This window comes from Leptinotarsa decemlineata, unplaced genomic scaffold (assembly GCF_025532065.1).
Source record: "Leptinotarsa decemlineata unplaced genomic scaffold, Ldec_3_MD MMD2_tig00026354_RagTag_RagTag, whole genome shotgun sequence".
NCBI lineage: Eukaryota > Metazoa > Arthropoda > Insecta > Coleoptera > Chrysomelidae > Leptinotarsa > Leptinotarsa decemlineata.
Window position 1 is genome coordinate 12062550 of NW_027412702.1, and position 13538 is coordinate 12076087.

At 32.2% G+C, this 13538-nt stretch overlaps 1 protein-coding gene and 2 non-coding genes across 5 annotated transcripts in view; 2 read left to right on the forward strand and 1 right to left on the reverse strand.

The window, feature by feature from the left end:
* LOC111511629 (SET domain-containing protein SmydA-8) overlaps positions 1–13538 on the forward strand; it is a 26642-nt gene continuing 13104 nt past the window's right edge. The window contains exons 1-3 of one of the 3 annotated variants that reach the window (XM_023167669.2): positions 1–323; positions 1408–1648; positions 6657–7042. In XM_023167669.2, the coding sequence (XP_023023437.2) occupies positions 1410–1648; positions 6657–7042 (625 nt within the window). In that variant the 5' untranslated portion in view covers positions 1–323; positions 1408–1409. Of the gene's footprint in view, positions 324–1073; positions 1234–1307; positions 1649–6656; positions 7043–13538 lie in introns of those variants that run through there. The other 2 variants (XM_023167676.2, XM_023167660.2) reach the window with 2 other exon arrangements.
* Positions 8880–9043, reverse strand: LOC111511778 (U1 spliceosomal RNA). The gene has a single exon (XR_002722979.2). It is a non-coding gene; the product is annotated as a U1 spliceosomal RNA (small nuclear RNA).
* Positions 11509–11672, forward strand: LOC111511774 (U1 spliceosomal RNA). Its single transcript, XR_002722978.2, has one exon. It is a non-coding gene; the product is annotated as a U1 spliceosomal RNA (small nuclear RNA).

Here is a 13538-nt window from a genome sequence, read left to right on the forward strand (position 1 = left end):
GCGGATCGCCGGTGTGAGTAAATTTAAACATGAAAACCGAAACAAACAATTGTCCGATAATGAGGTAGTCCTATCATAAGTATGCAGAACTTACGCGTGACAAGGACCGTTTCGTCTAAATAGATGCCCCGAATTGATATCCCAATTAAAAATAGATCAGGTTGTGAATCAAAAACTATTGACAATCATATATGAAGTGCAACACAACATCTGGAGAAGTATATCACAAATCACATACCTCTCGTTTGAAGAGTAGATTGATTGAATACGACCAGTTTTTGAGTGGTCATTGACCATTACGACACTTTTCAATATTTTTTCAGGTAAGTGACCTCATTTTACTACTTCTATAAATTGATATACAAATATTCAGTATAAAATTTGTGATGAATATGATTTTCAACGAGTAAACCATTATACTTTTTCCTCGAGTACATTTTTAAGTTATTTATTATATAATATTAGGTAACGATCTCACTTCTAGATGATTATCACCGATCATTATTAAACTAAATGATTGTGTCATTGGAATAATGATTGATAACATGTTAATACTGGAAGACGTCATTTTTGAGTCCATTTTGACAAAAACATCTGTATAAAATATCTATATAAACATATATCTTAAATACATCAACTTTTGAAGTATAGGGTGCTGAAGTTTCGACATTATTATTACAACCCTAGATATTTTGGTGATGCTTTTTCTATGCACCAAAAGGAAATTGCACCACGTGAGGTATTTTCAATTATCCTATTCCTTTCTGAGCATATCTGGTACAATAATAATTGAACATAAAAAATAAATTATACCAGATGTTTAAAATATCCACCTGCAAGTATGTATGCATCTGCTCTTTTTCTCTTTAACCTAAGAAAATGCCGAAACTGTTTCTAACAGTTTCACAAGAAACTATGATACATTTTAAAAACATAGGCTTTCACGGCCGAAGTCACGATTGAAGCGCACACAATTCTAAAGGAAATAGTAGTACCAACCGTTTCGTCTGCTACTGCACGCATACATCACTGAAGACGTCTGCCGCATTAGCGGACGAAACATTTGATACTATAAGTTCCTATAGAGCACGGCCTATTTGGTTCTCTCTAATTGTGATACGGTTTCTCGTTTCTTCTGTATGTCGACACTTGAATGTATTCGAGAATGAAAGTGTCAATTTTTCAACAAATTAACCCATGTTTTCAGGCAGTTTTTCGCGATTAACTCAAAAAGTAAGTATATTATCGAAAAAGTTATTCTTAGCAGAAATGTAGCTTATAAAAAGTTAAACAAAAACTATCAATAGTTGGATTGCTGAATAGTGTTTAAAGTTATTTCGAATATACCTGTAGTTTAACTCTTTGATTCTCACAATTAACAAAATTTGTTTTCTATTACATCAATAGGCATGAACTCCAGAAGAACGAAAGAAAAACTGGTTCATATAATAAACGGTTATTTGGAGAGAAACGGCATCATTGAACTAGAAGCTTCATGGGAAATAAGAGAATCTACAATGGGAGGTTTTGGAATATTTGCCAAAAAAGATATCGAGGTTGGTGAAATAATTTTTCACGATTTACCCATACTTTTCGGACCGAGATGTCAAGTAGGAACAACAACAACAACTTGTATCGGCTGTTTTTCGTGAGTATTTTTTCAATTGTTACATAGAACAAAATGAAATAATGAGTGTATCTTATAATTTACACGAAGAGTTTCTGTTGTTAAAACTACCTACTTTTCAATTTTGCCTTTTGTACGAGAGAGACATATTTTGAAAATCTACAATCTTAACCCCTTAAAAAATTAGAAAATTCAGTTTCATTTTAATATTGTCATTTTATATTCACCGGTTTATAATTGTTGATGACCTGTATTTATTTGTTATACCAACAAATGTTGGTGGTCGACAAACTCCTGATGTAGAGATTGCAAAAACGTGAAAAATCAACCCTAGTGAAGAAGTCATGAAAGGTTTACAACAAAGAATATTACTACGAAAGTTGGCATAAAATAGTGTAGAACATAATATACAGGGTGGCATACCACATTCACATCAGTATTTCTACGAGAAATGAAGAGAGTTAGGGAAAAACTTTTAGCACAGTCATATGGAGCATGAGGAGCATTTTACAAAATTATTTTGAAATATATAGGGTGAGTTTCAAGAAAATTACATTATATTTTTTCTTGTGGAACACCCTATATATTTTTATATTTTTAGATACCATAGACAAAATATAATAAATGTGAGTTACTATTATATTTCCCATACTAACCGTTTCTGAAAAATTTTGTGAGATTCAAAAATACATACCCTAATTTAAAAATTGTTTTCACCCATTAACGTGTAACGAGTTTCTCGTGATTAAATGTACTGCTTAGCTCAAAGGTTAAAGTTAACTGTCACATAAAATTCTTAATACAATATTATTCAGAGTGGTGAAAAAAATTGCCTCAAAATTTGGACACACATTTAATTAAATAACTTCTTAAAGTTGAATAGAATACCCCGTATTTAGTGACTTAATTTGACGAAGAAGTAGTTTTCTTTAAAACTATATTAGGGTTCCCTATACCTATCTCTTCTGCTTTTTACACAAAAGCCGTTTTTAAATTTTACTTATGAGTAATTTTTTCATCTTAAAAATGGAACACCCTCTGTTGTAATGAAAAGCAAAAAAGCATTTTTGAACTCATTTTATCGAAAAATTAAGAATCTTAAATGGTTTATTATTTTCATAAATGTTCAAAATGGTGTCCATTATTCTCGATGCATAGGTGAACTCTTCCTTGAACTCTGGATAATATATTTTGCGATATGGAATGAAACGCTCTTCTTATTCGTACTTTCATATCCTGAGGTGTCGTTGGCAGTGTATCGTAACAATACTTTTGATATATCCCCATTAAAAATAGTTAGGACTTGTAAGGTCCAGAGACCTGGCTGGCCAGTTCTGTGGACCTCCTCGTCCTATCCATCTATTTGGATATTGTCGATCTAACTCGTTTCTAACACGTCTATCAAAGTGTGCAGGAGCACCATCTAGCTGCATCCACATCCGTTGACGAATATTAGGAGGTATACTTTCCAACAGCATAGGCAAATTATCCCTAATAAATCCGAGAAACATGACGCCGGTTAAATGACCATTCCCACACATTAACATTATTCTTTGGATACTCTGTCTGCTTATTCCAGGTGTTTCACATATTTTTCGTTGACTTGAGTGAGGGTGTTCAATTAGAGATAACATCATTAAATATTCATTTTCCCCAATTCCAGTCACCGGTTTTTTGCCGTTCTTGCATTTTATAAGATAGACTGCCTGTTCTTCGGAAAAGCTGCAACAACTTTCCCAATGAACGCTTGTTAGGATGACTCTTGTTAGGATACCTTTGGATATATACTCCTGACGCTAATAACAATTTTTTTCACACTCACTGATTATCAAAATTGTATCAATTCGTTCTTTCTGGGGATAAGTTCTCATTTTACAATATATCAAAATGACAATAATTTTAAACTAGTTAAAACAATGATAATGGTTTGATTAACAAGTTGCGTTACTGTCAAATACTTTTTGTTTCATAATAATAATTAACGTCATCTACTTATTATTATTAAAAAAAAAAGTAGACTAGGTTTTATAGGAAGTCGTAAATGAATGTTTTTATCGACCCCATATTGTAATTTTGGTATTTATTTCACTATGCCAAGAAACAAGTGAATATAACATAATTTGCTTCAATAATTAAGACACATGCATCTTCTTATTTTGAATAATAATAATAATAATATGGTGCATGGGTACAAACCATGTTAAAATGGAGGATATAAAAGATAATATGTATATAAAAAAGAGTAAAAGTCAAGTTTATAAAAGAGTAAACATAAAAAGTAACAACTTAAGAGCTCCTTAATGAATAAAGATAAAAAATATGCGTAAGTCAGCTAAAAGCTATCGTTAAAATATCCATCCAAAGTATAATAGGGTCTATCAGATAGAAATTGTTTGACTGACTTCCTGAATTGGAAGTCATTTATATTGGCAGATCTTATGTCCATAGGCAAATGATTGTACATTTTTCCACCGTTGTAAAATATGGAGTCTCTGGTAATGTTTTTAGTTGGCACAGTGAGTTTCAGAGTGTGTCTGCAGTTTCGATTGTTGTAATGGGAAGAGGATGCAGCAAAATTTAATATATGCTTATTTATTAAACACACAGATTCCAGTATAAATAATGCAGTTACCGTTAGAATATAATGTTCTTTGAAGAAGGTTCTACAGGAGTCTCTTGGTTCAAGGTTTCCTATATACCTTATTGCTCTTTTCTGTAAAATTATTAGATTTTTGAATAAAGTTGGACTGCATGCTCCCCAAAATGGTATTCCGTAATGTAAGTGAGAATCTATGAGTGCATAGTATACCATCTTTGCAGTGCTGAACCCCAATTCTTTATAAATCACTCTAACCGCATAACAGCCAGAGGAGACTTTTCTAGTGAGTTGTTTAACATGATCCACAAATTTTAAATTCTGGTCGATGAAGACTCCTAGAAATTTAGTGTTATTTTTAGATTCCAGTGATCTGTTTTCAAAAAAAAGTTCGTTGTTTGAGCATCTAAATGATAATACATTTGTTTTAGTTACGTTAAAAGATAAAATGTTTGAATCACACCAATCTTTAACTTTTTTCAAGTCGGCAGAGATTATTTTGTGCAACTCACAAGTGTTTTTATTATTCCAAAGTATGGTAGTGTCATCTGCAAATAAGGTGAACTTCCCAGAAATATTAAGCTTGGTGAAATCATTAATATATAATGAGAAAATAATGGGACTTAACACAGAACCTTGTGGAACTCCAGATTTAATTTCCTTTTTTTTTAAGTTGAGATGTTTTGACCATTTGCGTCCGTCTCATTAAGTAGGAATCGAACCATTTGTGAATAACTCCTCTGCATCCATAACGTTGGAGCTTAATCAGCAGTCTAATGCCTTTGACAGGTCACAAAATACTGCGGCAGTCTTTTCACCGACATTTATCTCAGAATAAACTTTATTATTATTTTTATTATTCTGAAAGCCGAATTGATTTTTACTGATGATGTTATGCTTATTTATGAATCCAAGTAGACTGTTTTTTAATATTTCAGAAACGGCAAAAAATTTGAGTTTTTACATTTGCCTGCATATTATTTTAGATATACCTTATTTTCAAAAATTTAAACTTGTGCTTTTAGCGAATCTACGTATTCTTTTATAAAAAGGTGTTTAAAACACTTTTGAAGCTTTTCATTACAATAAATACAGCGTATTTCATTTTAAAGATAAAAAAAATACTCATGAGTAAAATATGAAAACGCCTTTTGTGTAAAAAAGCAGAGGAGATAGGATGGGGAACCCTAATATAGTTTTGAGGGGAGTCTACTTCTGCGTCAAATTACGCCACTAAATACGGGGTGTTCCATTCAACTTTAAGAAGTTATTTAATTAAATGTGTGTCTAAATTTTGAGGCAATTTGTTTCGCCACTCTGAATAATATTGCATTAATAATTTCATGTGGTAGTTAACTTTAACCTTTGAGCTAAGCAGTACATTTAATCACGAGCAGCTCGTTACAAGCTACAGGGTGAAAACAATTTTTAAATTATGTTTTGTATTTTTAAATTTCTGAAAATTTCTCAGTAACGGTCAGTTTCAAGTATGGGAAATATAATAGTAACTCATCTTTATTTTGTTATAGTATCTAAAAATATAAAATATATAGGGTGTTCTATAAGGAAATATATAGGTAACTTTGGTATGTAACTTTTTGGGAGTCACCCTATATATTTCAAAATAATTTTGGAATATGCTCCTCATGAACCCACATATAAGTGTGCCAAATTTTTTTTCCTAACTCTCTTCATTTCTCGTAGAAATACCGAGGCGAATGTGATGAGCCACCCTGTATAAAATTTTATTTCAAATTCATAGAATCTAAATACAATAAATTGGAGGAGTTGTAATACTTACATTGAAATACTAATGTAATGAAATACAATAATTTAAATCACTGAACAATTGGCAATTTTAAATAATCTGATTGATTCGGCCGTTACTTGATGAAGATCCATAGTAATTTCATAAACTAAACCTCACGATTTGATCTCCACAAACTTTATTTGAAAAATATATCATGACATGTTTCGCTAACACAGTAGCTTTATCAACAGTGATTTGAATACGCATTCAAATCACTGTTGATAAAGTTACTATGTTAGCGAAGCATGTCATGATATATTTTTCAAATAAAGTTTGTGGAGGTGTAGTTCATGAAATTTTGAATAATCACAACAAATGTTCAAAATGACTCTGCCGAAAAAATATAATTTAGATCAGGAGATTTTGAAGGCCAGTAAATCGGTTCATTATTCTGGTCAACTTCGTACCTCATTTGTTATATTTTCTACAAAATGTCACAGACACCCATCATATTGTAGCCAAATTTATCAGTGTATCAGCAAGACGGGTGAAAAATCGTTTATAGAAAGGTTTAAGGCTCATATAAGGGCACAAGGCCGCCATTTCAAACAATTGTAGTAGGTAGTTATTTAAAATTGCCATAAACCATTATAATACTTGAAGTATGTTATTCTCGTTTTCAGCAATTCGAACCTGAACAAATGTATCAACAAATGCGGCTTGCTTCTCTGCCAAACTTGCCAAAATTCCCCAAACCATTACAAAGATTGTACCCTCATCCAGCGATTCAGAGACGGCCGTGATTTGGGGAACAGTACCTCAGAAGTTACCAGATGCCTGACTCCGCTAAGATCTCTTCTTCTGAGCGAAGAAGACCTGGAAGTCGTACGAAATTTGAAGTACCACTCTGGAAGACAACACGGCGAAGAAGTTCGAATAATAAAAGAAGTGTTGAGGTTAGACCTTTCCAAGGAAGTTCATGAATTTTTGATGTTTGTGTGCTCCATCATGGATGCGAACGCTTTCGAAGTTGTTGCTCAACATGGAGATAACCAAGTAAGCATGAGAGGTAAGTTCTTCTATTCAGTAGTTACGAAAACGATGTAAGAATTTCAGAGTTTATACTGATGACCAAGTTTTCGGAGTGACAGTTACTTTTACATAACGAAATATTATTTTGAAAAATCGAGATATCAACTACCTCTGCTCTTCAAGAGTCAACCCCAAATTTTATTTGTATAAACTTACATTTTAGATCCTACCCCCAAATTTGATTATTCAAATGCCACACAACTATTTATCAAAGAGTTTTCAAATTTCCAGCTTCAATCCCCTGTGTGAAAAATTTTCATAAAATAGTTGAAAAAAAATTTTATGATATTTTTCAGTTGAAACAGACATTTCAGCGAGTTATGAGTCTAGCTAAAGTTGTTTTCCTTCTTGGGCTACATGATAGTTATAAAAAAGTCTTTGATTTAAATATTTGCAATAAAGATCATTTTCATATCTCACTAAATTTGTAAAACAAAACCTTTTATTGAAACTATTGTTGTTTTTTTTAATTGAATTCATTCAAATACTAACCCATTATTCAAAAAAATTAAAAGTGTTAGTTCATAAGGAAAGAAATAACAGTGTGAATGAAGTGCGATGAATTGAATTACTAGATTTTCTTTGAAAATAATCACCTTAAGTTTTGATGAATGATATATCAAAATAAAAATTGTGTAATATACGTTTTATATTATTGAGGTTTCCAGAAAAGTAATGTAAACAATTCGTGATATTTATTCTAACTTGTTAGGAAATCCTAATTCTTTAATTGCGTGGGATTTCTGAACAATATTTTCCGTACCGTGGAAAAATATCAAACCAATAAATTTCCATGTTTTTCTCATTGGAATAACAGGAAAATGATTCACTTTGAAGGTTCCACGGATTTGTAGGTTTCTGAAGAAATTAAATTGATGTTTTTGGTTTTAAATAAGGTGCTTTAAATCAATGATAAATATGAATCTCTGTCTATGTCAGCAGGACAGGGTGGAAATGAAGGATGCTGAAAATGAAAAAAGCAGAGAGAAAGCTTTTCTGAAATTTGAGCAGTCAACTTGTTGCGTTGATTGCTTTTTCATAATATTTCTGCTAAAAAAACACAATTGATTTTATTATATGATTTGTTTACAACAGTTCAGGTGACTAAAGAAAAAAGTATTCATAAATAACAAAAAGAAAAATATTCAGAAATATTATGAAAAAGCAATCAACGCAACAAGTTGACTGCTCAGTTGACTTAACAATAAAAGTATTCGTCAATAACAAAAAGAAAAATCTCCAGAACAGCATGAAATGTAGAAAGTAAAGAGATTAGTCAGAAAAAAAGATGAACAAATATTGTTTGTAATTGTAACTTTTACTAAAAAATCTTTTTCATTTAGAACAAACATATTTTTTAAAATGATTTTCTATGTTTCTGATTGTCAAGATGCATAGAATACCATTTATCTGATCACACGGACCCCTTTTCCATGTGAAATATTTTGTGAAAAAGTCTCGACCTACGGGCACTCTTAATTGAAGAAATCTAACAAATTTCAGCATTTCATTCACTGAGTAAAATTCAAGCGACACAGCTTGACAGTGTCAAATTGGGTCAACGTCATAGAAACCCTGTCAATTCTAGTGTCGAAAGTTTTTGACAAAACAAAAGAGAATAGGTGAAAAAAGAAAAGACCAGAGGTTTCATGTATTTTAAGTAATTGTGGTGATTGTGTACCTCTGATGGCCCCCCAAAATTTACCAATAAACGGTGTAAATCTCAAATAAGGAAAGAAGACAAGTATCCGACTCTTTCACAAACAATAATAATTCATGAGTGACCGTCTTAATTATGTTTGGATTAAATTAACACCGGGACAGCGCGTACGCAGTCCCGACTACCAAAAATTACGCGCCCGAGTTATCCGCATTAGGGATAATCGCAGGTGTCAGCCCAACCGAAGTGCAATGGAAGGGCCTCGTCCTGGGGGAACCGCCTTGTTGATCACGGTTGACCCCTACGCCAGGTAAGTATGCTTGTTGTTGGTCTTTCACGAGTATTCAACAACAATCACTAAATATGAACGAGTGGAGCGTAGCTCCTGCCATCTGTCGGAATTAGTACTAAAAGGCTTATATAGGCTTCGGTCAGACCCGAATAGTCTATATACAAAGCCCGAATGAATCAATAAATGTTGTGAAATATATCAGCAACAGCACCAGTACAGAAGTAAACACCTTCTGTACGGTGTTTGAGACTATTATTTAAATTTGAATGGTCATAAGTAGCCGATTTCATTCCTGAGATCGGCACGTTGGATCACCTGATATAACCCCTTCAAATTATCTTTGTGAAGATGAAACTAAAGGTTAAAAACAGTGCATTAAATGATGTATTCCTGCGACAATTTTAAGAAAAAAAGTCTATATAAGTTTGTGTCTGGAAATGCTCAGTTTCGGAGATACAGGGTGTGAAACTGAATTTTTTTGTGCGGTTTTTAAAAATAACTTTTCAAAAATAAAACAGTAATTTGCACGAAATTTGGTACCCGTGGTTTCTTTGACGTGGAAAATTATAATTTCGTATTCATTTTCAGGTAACATCTAGAGAGCGCTGCGAACGCTGTGACTATTTATTTCAAATTGCCCTAATTTTTATGACAGTAAACTTTTGGTACTTTTCATGAAAAAACCTAACTCCCACACCTTTTCTAAGTAAAAAAGTACACTTCCTCAACAACTCTGGAGGTGATCGTTTCCGAGATATTTACAATTATCTATATCGATGCATATTACTCAGCTCCTAGGGCGCTAAGTGAAGTTGCTGAGAACATTACAAAAAATAAGTATGTGGTGGATCTCGTCCAAATAAATAACTTCTTCCTATAACATGTTTATCGAAAAATACTTCGTTTTCGAGATACAAATTGTTGAAAATTTTCAAAATATAGTTAGTTGGTTTTTGTCATGAGTTTTTTTGCAATTTTAGTTATTTTCATCAAACATTTCATAGAAAAAAGTTTTTATTTTGACGAGATCCACCACATTAAGAATGTGGTTTTTGTAATGTTCTCAGCAACTTCACTTAGCTCCCTAGGGGCTAAGTAATATACATCAATATAGAAAATTGTAAATATTTTGAAAACGATCACCTCGAGAGTTGTTGAGGAAGTGAACTTTTTTTTTATGGAAAAAGTGTGGGAAATGGGTTCTTTTATGAAAAGTACCATAAGTTTACTGACAAAAAAGTTAGGGCAATTTGAAATAAATAGTGACAAGTACGCAGCGCCCTCTAGATTATATATGAAAATGAATACGAAATTATGATTACCCACGTCAAAAAAACCCAGGTACCAAATTTCGTGCAAATAACTTATTTATTACAAAAGTTATTTTAAAAAAACGTACAAAAATATTCATTTTCAACACCCTGTATCTCCGAAAGGAAGCATTTTTTCTTAAAATTGTGTCAGGAGCACTTGAATATTTCAACGTACTTACGTTGATGAGTAGCAAATTTTATAAAAGCCATACAGGTTATCACAATGCATACAGAGGTCACTTTTCTAAATTTTTTTTTTCCTATTTTTCTAATCTATTTTTGTTGTACACTGTTTGGTTAGTAAAGATCCCAGTTATAATTAGTATCTAAATTTGTAAAAGCCTTACAATACTCTTTGACGGATTATTTCCCACCCGAGTTGAAAAATTTACATTTCCAATATTTTCACATGCATCACTTTCAACTGACGGTATCAGGCTGAAACTCATTTTTCACTTCAGGACTATGAAATTCATACATTTTTAATGAGTATCATATGACCCTCTGAACATTTCTCTTGGGCTTGCGGTTTTGGGCTACTCATTATATCAAACGGCTAGTTTCTGTACCATTCATAACATATAGATAGATAGATAGATAGATAGATAGATAGATGTTTATTTTACTACATTATGTACAAAGATACATTTACAGCAAGTCAGTTCCTTAGTACTAGGTTACAATAAAAGATTTAAAAATATAAATACTAATCTAACATTCAGATTAGAAAAACATGTATACTTCTGGCATAAATTCAGCTATTTGTATAACATTACAACACACACAATTTACACATATACATTATATATAAATAAATGAGAGGGTTTGATCTCAATGTCTAGACTAGCTGGCTATATAGAGTAATCAATAATCAAATATTCATTAACAGAGTAAAAACCGTACCTATTGTAAAAGAGATTTTTTTATCGCAGATTTGAATTTTATTCTGTCAAGATTTCTTTTCTTCTCAGTCAATTTATTATAAAGTTTAATATTGGGAGAATACTTCAATCTTTGTATATATATACAATGCTTCAACACATTTATTGATTCGTACGGATCTGACCGAAGCCCTTATAAGCCTTCTAGTACTAATTCCGACAGATGGCAGGAGCTACGCTCCACTCGTTCATATTTAGTGATTGTTGTTGAATACTCGTGAAAGACCAGCACCAAGCATACTTACCTGGCGTAGGGGTCAACCGTGATCAACAAGGCGGTTCCCCCAGGACGAGGCCCTTCCATTGCACTTCGGTTGGGCTGACACCTGCGATTATCCCTAATGCGGATAACTCGGGCGCGTAATTTTTGGTAGTCGGGACTGCGTACGCGCTGTCCCGGTGTTAAATCAATCCAAACATAATAAATTCTGTCACTACATAAATAATTATTGTATGTGAAAGACTCGGATACTTGTCTTCTTTGAGATTTACACTAACGTTTATTGGTAAATTGATACATGAAAACTCTTTTTACCTATTCGCTTTTGTATTGTCAAAAACTTTCGACGCTAGAATTGACAGGGTTTCTATGACGTTGACCCAAACCCTATTATTGATAGATGGTGCAAGAATCGAAATTTGTCGCGCGTATTTTGTTGAAATCATTAATTAATGAACCAATTTTTTTATCTTTCACTTATTATAATATCAATTCATTTCCATATGTTAACAACACTGAAAATTGAAGTACCAACTTGACATTGTCAAGTTGTCACTTGAGTTTTACTCAGCACCCATGTGTATGAAATACTGGAATTTCAAGAACTTCTTTAAATGGTTTTGTTTAGCTTGCCCTGTTTATTATTTGTTTGGATCAAATTTGGTACTTGAAGTTTGAATCCCTTCCTGTTGACAGATTGATCTGAAATTTGGTACACACATATTACGTTTTGATGACAATACAATTCGTTGTAAATACAAGATGGCCGCAGCTACAAAATGGCGAATTACATATATTACCTTGTAACAACTGAGGCACTAATTGAACTAAACAAAATGAGAAGAATTGAGTAACGAAAGTAGAAACTAAAAACTTCAAAATAAAATGTGTGAAAAAAAAAATTAAACGGTTGTATTTGAAAAAAAATTATGTAGATAATATGCTGAAAACTAAAAAATTATTCGGAAGGTCCTACATAGCAGTCATCACACCACTGTTTTCAGAAATCTACGGTATTGATCAGATAAAAAAATAATAAAATCGTTTGGCGTAGTATTTATATATTTACTCAGGTTACGCTACGCCCAACGATTTTATAGTTTTTCATCTGATAAATACCGTAGATTGCTGAGAAGAGTGGTGTGATGACTGCTCCCTAGGACCTTCAGAATTATTTTTTAGATTTTAGATTACAATAAAATCGTTTAATATAAAAAAATACTTATTTCATTTTATCAAGGGTGCCCACAGGTCGGGAATTTATCACGAAATATATTACATGTGAAAGGGGTTCAAGTGATCATACCAATGATATTTTATGTACCTTGACAATGGCAAACAATGAAGAGTATTTAAAAAAAAATAATGGAAAAGATTGATTGAAAATTTTCGGCACAATTATCTACAAACAATATTTGTTAATCTATTTGTCTGACTCACCTCTTTACTTCCTACATTTTTATGTTGATTGGTGCTACAAAATATTTCTGAACATATTTCTTTTTGTTTTTTATACATACTTCTTTCTGTAAAACTAAGAACTGGTCAGTTGTAAATAAATCAAATAATGAAATAAATCATGTTTTTTAGATGCCTGTTTTTTATTTTCAGTATTCTTCAATTCACACTTTCGTGTTGACAGGATTTCATATTCAATATGAATTTCAAGCACCTTTCAAAAACGTTATCCATCCTCACAACTTTCACATTTATAATATTAGTATAGATTATTTTATGATATACCTACTTATATTGGATAGATCGTTTTTAGTGATTCACCTGGTGTATCAGTAGCCATTCAATCCAATCTTAGTGACAATTTGGGTACATTAAACCGATTTTTTGTTCCAAATTTCAGTTCAGTTAATATCTAGAAAAAACAAAATCTTTTAATCGTCCCTACGACTTCAATTCGGATATAATGATTTATTTTACACAGTCCTACATTTTGTCAATTGCTATGGGCAGTACTCATATTAATTATTAGCTACTATCAACCTCATAAATATGACCATGACCACGTTTACACCCTACTTCAACACGTTTA